The following is a 9,650-nucleotide window of genomic DNA, read 5'->3' as shown; positions in this document are numbered from 1 at the left end:
CTTGATTGGCACAGTCCCGGGACACAGCCCCTGCTACTGTGAATCAAAATCAATGAGCCAATGAGGAGAGGGGCGGGGCAAGTCACATCTCCATGTCTGAATGGACACACAGGGCAGCGGTTCTTCTTAGGTGCCCCCATAGCAAGCTGCTTGCTGTGGGGGCACTCGGCAGGAGGGAGGGGCCAGGAACACTGGCGAGGGACCCGAGAAGAGGAGGATCTGGGCTGCTTTGTGCAAAACCACTGAACAGAGCAGGTAAGTATAACATGTTTGTATTTTTTAAATAAAACTGAGTTTTAGTGCCATTAGGTTGTGGATATGTATGGACTATTTTTTGAGTAGGACGATATTGTTTGGTGTCACTATGAGAGTGATTTACTAAAACTGTAGAGTGCAAAATCTGGTTCACTTGTGCATGGTAGCCAATCAGCTTCTAACTTCAACTTGTTCAATTAAGCTTTAAAAAAAAAAAAAAAAACTGGAAGCTGGTTTCTATGCAGAGCTACACCAGATTTTGTAGCTCTACTCTAGTTTTAGTAAATCAATCCCTATATGTCATCTACCATGTTAAAAAAAAAAAAAAAACATGATTACTTTGTGAAAAGGTATTCTAAGGCTGGCCATACATTATACAATTTTCTTGTACAACTTTCCTTTAGATTTACCAAAACCATATAATATGAGGTCAAACCTAAACACTTTCAATTTGTATGCAATCAGCCAGGCGCTTGCACTACATAGTTGAAGGTAAATCTAAAGAAAATTGAATAAGAAAATTGTATGGTGTATGGTAAGCTTAAATCTGGCCATAGATGATTTGAACAGATTCTTCCATCCACACAAATGAGCTTCCAGTTCTTTTCTTTTATCAAAGCTTAATTGAGCAAGCTGAATTTAGAAGCTGATTGGCTACCATGTACAGCTGCACCGGATGTTGCACTCTCCAGTTTTAGTAAATCAACCCCAATGTGTTCTTATTTCTTTTTTTTTTTCCCTGTAGCACGCTTCAGTTCTGAAAAAGGAATACAAATCTTTGCTATCTCAGCATCTGTTAAGTATATAAATAAATACACTTGTGATATGAAGTACATACTAGTCTTGTGTTCTCAAGGGGTGGGATGGAAATTGGTAAGCGATCTGTGCAATGTTGTCTTCAGGAGGAGTGACCAGTCATTGTCACTTAAAGTGCATCTGTGCGTCCTATATATATAAGCTTGGCCTACATTTGTCATTCAAAGCTGTATGGTTTAACCTCTAGCAAGCTCCTAACTGAATCTCACTCATCATGGATGATATTTACAAGGCAGCGGTAGGTGGTATTTTTTATTTATTTCTAAACTGAATATTTCATCTCTCACTCTTGTGATATAGCAAGTGTTAAAATGATAAGGAATTTCAGCAAAACTTTTAAAGGGCAACAAACTGATTTTTCAGTATATGTTATAAATGAAAAAGCAGCTAAGGTTGCTGAGCTAGTTTAATATTTCATTCTTTTTCCTTCTTTTTGGCATTTTGTGGATTAAAATAAATGAAACCTTATAAACTAAACTCACAACTGAAAGATGAAACTGCATTTTCCAACTTACCTCACCTTCATGACCTGAAGAAGATGTATTTATTATAGGTGTCATTTTTACTTTAGATAGATACTTATGCTACTGTTTTTTGTTTTCTTTTTTTTTTTTTTGCTCTTTGACAACCACAAAACAAGCTTTTGCCACCCTTCCTAAAATGACTGCTGGCAGCAATTTTAATTGCATGATCATAACTGTTACTGTAGCTTAGGTTTTAGAAAGCCTATCCAAAAAACTTTTACATTTTAAATAATAACTTTGATGTATATTGTTAAAGGGAATATGTTCACAATATATGACAACGTGTGCATACAATAATTTACTAATTACATAGATTAAGGATTTTTTTTTCTTTTTAATTCAGCCAGCACCTACACACAACTCAACGGGAATAATTTTATTAAAGGCAAATAGGTGGTTCACCTCGCAAGGGAAGTTGCACTTTGCAAGAGATTTTCTCCAGAGCTTAGTAAATATATTGAAATTTCACTGTGCAAAGCATGTCCAATCACATGCAAGGGGAAAAAAAAACAGCTATTGCCATCCTTCCTAAAATGACTGCTGGCAGAAACTTTAATTGCATGATCATAACTGTTACTGTAGCTTAGGGTTTACAAAAAAACTATCAAAAGGCTTGCACAACATGGGAAAAAGAAATACATTCAGAATTATCAGAAGACCAATGGGAACGTATATTTATGATTGCCCATAAAGGCACCCTAAATGTCTCTATTCGAGAAAACAATTACAAGACCCTGACTCGCTGGTACAGAATCCCAGAGATTCTAAACAAGTACAATCCTTCCTTTCCCAACAAATGCTGGAGATGCGCCAGAGAACCAGGCACCTTGTTACACATCCTGTGGTCATGCCCATTAATCCAACCATTTTGGTTACAAGTCCAAGAATTAACAGAGTTGATTTCCACATACTCTTTAGAGCATACCCCAGCCCAATTCCTTTTATACCACTCTGATATACCGGCACACCATTATCGTAAAACATGAATTCTACCTCTAATCAATGCAGCCAAAATGTGTATTCCCTGACATTGGGCCTCTCCTCATATACCAACCATCCCAGATTGGTTCAAACAAATTAACAAAATTGCTGAAATGGAAGAACTAATTTTCAGACATGGGCCTTTTGGAACCACTTCCAAACAACCAATAGATTTCTGACATTACTGGGATAACCCCTTATGATCTGCCCACCCAAGATAAACACTTACTGATTTCATCACATATCTCCCCCAACCCCCCCCCCCCATTTCTCTTCTTTACCAGGGTGCATGGGCCTTCCCGCCCTACGCCAAGGGACGGGTTCGGGAGGTCCCATGTCGATTTTTTCCATCCGTGGCTTTCCAGCAACAGGTGTCTAATACACCTACTCTCCATCACCTTATTAAGAAATCATACCCTAACTACTTAACTATTAGCGGAGACTGAGGAGAAAACTACTAACTCCCCTATCCCATCGACCCCCCCTTCATCCCCACCCCCTCCTCCCAGCCTCCCCTCTTTCTGCGTCCCCCCTATCCTTTCACCTTTCTGACTGTCTTACATCAACCACTAAGCCCCTGTTTTACTGCCTGTTGCTAATCAGGTGTTCAAGACAGAGCACCAAGTTGGCAACATCATATTCCTTTGGGTCAAATTATCATACAAATGCCCACATCATTATTCATTCATATGGAATCTACCTTGACTACATTTAACACAAGACAGAAAGACGTGCTACAGTATTTAGTAATATTCTAAGTTTAACTACAGTTGATCTTTGTACCCTGCATAATACTTAATCTCCCTCTGGATTTTAAGCTGGATACTCAAGATATTCATTGTTATTTATATGCCTTTGACACACTTGTTTTACCTATAACAACCAATGTTCTTTGATTCCTCAACAAATGCATGATAATACTGTAATCTTGATACTGTTATCCAATAAATAAAAAAAAATTGTAAAAAAAAAAAAAAAAAAAACACGATCAAAAAACATCACATGCAAGGAAAACTGAAAACAAAAAAAAACAGCATTTTGTATGCACATGATTGGATGATGGAAGTGAGAGGAACTTCACCTAATTTACTAAGCTACAGGGCAAACTGCTATGCAAAGTGAACAGCATATTTTCCTTTAGTAATTAAACCCCAAAGCACCTTGCTGCCAATTTGCATGAGATTAAACCAAAGCCCCCTACACACGTTCAGAAAATCGAAAAATACCGTTTTCAAAGCGATCTTACGATAATCGGATCCTTAGTACAGAACTTTCGAGAGCCGATCAAGGCAGTTCATCCTATATTATCCTTTTGGACATGAACAAAATTTTTTTCCGTGCAATGCCGGACTGCACGATTTTAGTTTAATCAGTACAGCTGTCGTTTGAAAATGCAATACAAATGCATTACAACACATGACATCACTTCCGAATTTTTATTCTGTCGTATGAGAATTTTCGTGACCTTAGTAAACTCATCAGATTCGATCTGCAATTATCATGCAAAAAAAAAAAACAGATGACCATTCATCCGATAATCTTATCGTGTGTACCGGACATTAGAGGCGCCAAATATGGATTTTCCACAGCTGATTACTTAACACTGGATTCCAAAAATGCAAATCAGAAATCTGCATTGCTTCTTTATGCAGTTATGCAATGTGCTTGTGTTTTACATTTAACAAGATTACACTAAGTACATAAGTAAGTGCATTTTGTCTGATTAACAAGAATTATTGCGTATTTACAAGGAAGTGCCCTGTTATATTGGCTCACAAGGCTTATAGATAGAAAGATCACGAATGTCAGAAACTGAAAAGCCTTATAATAAACACACAGCCGTAGGCATGTAAAGCATTCAAGCAGGACTTTGACCTTCAATTTTGTCTTTGCCCGTGACTTGCCCAGGCCTCACCAGTGACAGAGCTGTGCAGTAACCACACACCTCGCAAGTGTCTTGTGGAACATTAGACACAAAAATGCCCAAACTATTTCATGGAAGACTATAAACTGTTGAATAGAGCAAGGCATAAGGTCAGCTCCTCCTAACACTTTGTGCAGCTGCTGCAAACCTTCATTGTTATTACATGGAAAGATAGGTCTGTATCATATGGTGGGATTTATCAGAACATTTTATAGCATTGGCAATTAAACTATTTATAGAGGTTAAATATATAATAACAGTAATTACATTTATATTTAATACACACAATTACATATACAACAAACAATTTTTTTTATCATTATATTAGAATGAAGTACTGGCAAGGAGCAAAAGTTAGTGAAAAAGCTCTGCTGCTTTTTATTTTTTTTAATGCATTATATATTTTTATACATCTATTTATGTATGCATTTATTTTTAAGAACAAGAAAAGTCATGAAGTTTAAGTTGAGCTAATCTGACCAGATAGCCATATAGCATTCCAAATACTTTCCCTTCAAGTGTATTACTGCCCTGGCTATATATAGTAATGCAAAGTTTAACAATGGAACAATTAGAAAGCTCCAAAGCAGCTGTTTTGTACACGATGATAGGCACATGCAATCCTACATGAAATAAAGAGCTCATTGCTTTCATGGTGTAATAAATTAATATTCAGAAAAGCCCCGGTCCTTAAAATGCTTTAAAAACTAAAGTTTACTAAACACAAAAAAGGCTAACAAGGTAAAAATAGCTTCTACAACTTTTCATTATCATTTCAGTGATAGCGCAGTCAAGTGCATTCCTTTCACAAAGATAGTGATTGACACCAACATAAATACACTGCTTCAACTCTGATGCTGATTCTATTAGCTGCCCAGCCTCAGTATATTGTACCAAAATGTGGTTAAATGTATTTAAGTCTGGATTCCCACCCATGCATTACCACAATATTTAGGGCTCGTTTAAATTTGCGGCTGGGGGGTAGTAAAACAGGCGGTTGGGGTGCATTTTAGGCATATACAAGCCACTGTTGCAATGCTTTGTTTCGCAGCTACAATAAAAATGATCCCCTCTGTCATGTTCTGCAGGCAAGCACAGCCTCTGAACGTGACCCATTCAAGCGAATGGGTCCACGATGCAACGGCCGTGCAACTGCGCTGCACAGTTGCAGCACAGTGGTGCAGCATTTCTAGGGTTAAAACAAGCAGTGGGAACACATTGCCTCCTCATCTCCTGCCAAACGCCCTTGAAAGATTATCAGTCATTGCAGTAATTCTTGCATAATGCTCATTGGTGGCACCATTCTTCTTAAATGGCACCTCAACACCCCTTGTTGACAGACATACGTTATTCTGGTGTACTGCCAAAAATGTTGCATTTTTGGTGCATTTTGGTGCATTAGGAAGCCTATTCAGATGTAAAAGGTTCCTTAAAGGATCAGCATAGCAACCAGGTAACTAGCATTTTCAGGAAGGTCCACAATAGCCAATCTTGTATTATTCTTATGAAGACAGTGCAAATCTTAAGCTAAATCCAAATCTCAAAATGGTCATTCTTTTCATCTGAGATTCCTGAAATCTGTACCATATTTACCTGTCATCTGAATCCGGATTCAGATAGGATAATATGGTGGGTCCAAGTGACACTCACATTCATCTATTTGTGTATGGCCATTATTCAGAAACAGGACACATGCAATAAGGATTCAGTAAAGTTATTCCAAGTACAAAAGTAGTAACAAGCACGTCTTCTAAACTTGCTTAAAGCCTTAGCATCTAGACATCAGACTACAATGCCGGGACAATAAAATGACTGCCGGACAGCTGATATTTTTTTCCTTGAGGGAGTTGATGACAGATAGGTTTCACATTTCACCCTCAAATGCGTATGTGCTCCCAATAGAGAACTGAAAAGAAAATTATTTTATGCTATGCACTCACTAACCAAAATTTCTAGCCAATTTTGTCCATACAGTCTGCTATTTGTAAAATACTATTCAAAAATATATTTTCTTTGGAAATACAATAAATATATACTTCTATCTATAGTAAAATCATAGATTATCATCCTAATATGATTCAAATAGTAATTCATTATTAGCCATTTAGGTTGGGCATAAAAAGGCCTAGCCTACCAACAATCTGCTGGGCGAAAAAGTGGCTTGAACAAATATAGGGTCATTTAGCATGAGCCCCTAGGAGACAATAATAAGCACTTGCAATGTTAGAAGTAGGGATGGGCTTAATGCTTGGGTCGAACATGAGTTCGACTCGAACATTGGCCGTTGGCCCGTTCGCCGAACAGCGAACAATTTGGTGTGTTCGCGGCAAATTCGAAAGCTGCGGAACACCCTTTAAAAGTCTATGGGAGAGATCAAAAGTGCTAATTTTAAAGGCTTATATGCATGGTATTGTCATAAAAAGTGTTTGGGGACCTGGGTCCTGCCCATGTTGTCAGAGGGGGGTGGAGTCACCCATTTACTTAACCGGGTGACCCGCCCACCTCTGACAACATGAGGAAAGCCAGAGGGAAGTCCCCATGAAGTCCCCGTGAGTCAGAGGAGGGTGGGGTCACCGGGTGGCTCGGCCCTCCGTTATATAAGAAGTGTCAGAAGAACCGAAGTGTAACGAGGCGGAAGACTCCCACTGAGGCGGCTCGTGCGGAAGGAACAGAGAAGAAGCCGGAGGAAGATGTGGGATGAGAAGAGCGGAGGAAGAAGAAGATGGAGAAGAAGAAGATGGAGGAAGAAGAAGAACACTGAAAAAAGACCAGAAGAAAGAAGAAAAATTAATAAAGGACTTGTCAAAACCATCTCTTGTGTTTTTAACCTTTTTGACACTTTTTTGTGAAATGGTAGGGGTACATTTGTACTCCTTTACCTGCCACACAGAAGGGGGTCGGGATCTTGGGGTCCTCCCTTGTTAAAGGGGGCTTCCAGATTCTGATAAGTCCCCGCCCACAGACCCCCACAACCACCAGGCAAGGGTTGTGGGGATAAGGCCCTTCTCCCCATCAACATGGGGACAAGGTGCTTTGGGGGGCTACCCCAAAGCACCCTCCCAATGTTGAGGGCATGTGGCCTGGTACGGTTAAGGAGGGGGGCTACCCCAAAGCACCCGACCAATGTTGAGGGCATGTGGCCTGGTACAGTTCAGAAGGGGGGCGCTCTCTCGTCCCCCCCTTTTTTCCTGCGTCCTGCCAGGTTTCGTGCTCGGATAAGGGTCTGGTATTGATTTTTGGGGGGACCCCATGCCATTTTTTTATTTTGGCGCAGGGTTCCCCTTAAAATCCATACCAGACCTGAAGGGCCTGGTATGGAATTTAGGGGGACCCCCACACATTTTTTTTTTTAATTATGGTTCGGGGTTCCCCTGTGGGGAAATTCCATGCCATTTTTATCAATGAACTTTTATGTGTATTGCCGGACCGACAATTCATTATAGCTGGTGCTAGCAATAGTAGTTTTACATGACTTTTTTTCCTTTAGAAATGTCATTTTGCTGTCAGACTGTTCTAAACACGGAAAACATGCGCCACTTTACAGGCATACTATAGACACCCACCAGGTACGAAATGTAAAGGAATATTACACTTTTATTGTTTACTTTAAGCATTATTAAAATCACTGCTCCCGCAAAAACATCCATTTTTAAAAGTTTTTTTTTGCATTGATACATGTCCCCTGGGGCAGGATCCAGGTCCCCAAACACTTTTTATGACAATAACTCACATGCAAGCCTTTAAAATGAGCACTTTTGATTATTCATGTTCGTGTCCCATAGACTTTAACAGTGTTTGCGTGTTCGAACAAATTTTTTGCCTGTTCGCATGTTCTGGATGCGAACCGAACCAGGGGGTGTTAGGCTCATCCCTAGTTGGAAGCATTTTTTATGGTTCAGAGAGATTTTTGAAGAAGAAATTGGATAATCTACATGTAACATTTCTGATCTGAGCTTCATCTTAACCACTTAAGCCCTGGACCATTTGGCTGTCCAAAGACCAGAGCGTTTTTTTGCGATTTGGCACTGCGGCCCTTTAACTGACAATTGCGCGGTCATGCAACGTGGCTCCCAAACAAAATTGATGTCCTTTTTTCCCCACAAATAGAGCTTTCTTTTGGTGGTATTTGATCGCCTCTGCGGTTTTTATTTTTTGCGCTATAAACAAAAAAAGAGAGACAATTTTGAAAAAAAAGCAATATTTTTTACTTTTTGCTATAATAAATATCCCCCAAAAATATATAAAAAAACCTTTTTTTTTTTCCTTCGTTTAGGCCGATACGTATTCTTCTACATATTTTTGGTAAAAAACAATTGCAATAAGCGTTTATTGATTGCTTTGCCCAAAAGTTATAGCGTCTACAAAATAGGGGATAGTTTTATGGCATTTTTATTAATAATTAAATTTTTTACTAGTAATGGCGGCGATCAGTGATTGTTATCGTGACTGCAACATTATGGCGGATAGATTGGACACTTTTGGCGCTATTTTGGGACCAATCACATTTATACAGCGAACAGTGTGATTAAAAATGCATTGATTACTGTGTAAATGTGACTGGCAGTGAAGGGGTTAACCAGGAGGGGGCGCTGCAGGGGTTAAGTGTGTCCTAGGAAGTGATTCTAACTGTGGGGGGGATGGGCTACGTGTGACATGACACTGATCACCGCTCCCGATTACAGGGAGCTGTGATCAGGGTCAGTGTCACTAGGCAGAACGGGGAAATGCTTATTTACATCAGCATTTCCCCGTTCCTCTCCGTGAGACGATCGCGGGTATCCCCGCGGACATCAAGTTCGCGGGACCCGAGATCACACTTACGGAGCTCACGGCAGGGTCGCACAGAGCCAAATTTAAAGGGACGAACCTGTACGCCCATTTGCCTGTCCATGCCATTCTGCCGACGTAAATGTTCGCGTGGGGGTCGGCAAGCGGTTAAAACCCTATGTTGCTCTCCTGCTTCTGGATAGGTCTCAGACAGCCTAACATACAGATGTCCCCGGGATAGGCCTCAGGCTTCCGGCCTTTCAGCCCAGGGCAGTATTTTTATTTTATTTATTTTTTTAATTCTTTATTTATGATTTTACAAATACAAAAACTAAAACCATGCATTGAAATAAAGCTTGCATAAGTACTACTCAAAAATCCCT

At 39.7% G+C, this 9,650-nt stretch overlaps 1 protein-coding gene across 1 annotated transcript in view; it reads left to right on the top strand.

Moving 5' to 3' along the window:
* The first annotated feature begins 1,093 nt into the window (after window positions 1–1,093).
* The window catches only part of LOC141141513 (troponin C, slow skeletal and cardiac muscles-like), a 46,288-nt gene continuing 37,731 nt past the window's right edge, over window positions 1,094–9,650 (top strand). Inside the window, exon 1 of the mRNA XM_073629125.1 lies at window positions 1,094–1,313. Coding sequence (XP_073485226.1) covers window positions 1,286–1,313 — 28 coding nt within the window. The 5' untranslated portion in view covers window positions 1,094–1,285. The remainder of the gene's footprint in view (window positions 1,314–9,650) is intronic.

Source organism: Aquarana catesbeiana, linkage group LG04 (assembly GCF_042186555.1).
Source record: "Aquarana catesbeiana isolate 2022-GZ linkage group LG04, ASM4218655v1, whole genome shotgun sequence".
NCBI classification, from domain to species: domain Eukaryota; kingdom Metazoa; phylum Chordata; class Amphibia; order Anura; family Ranidae; genus Aquarana; species Aquarana catesbeiana.
The sequence above is the reverse complement of the archived record's forward strand: the minus strand, read 5'-3'. Positions and strand labels throughout refer to the sequence as shown.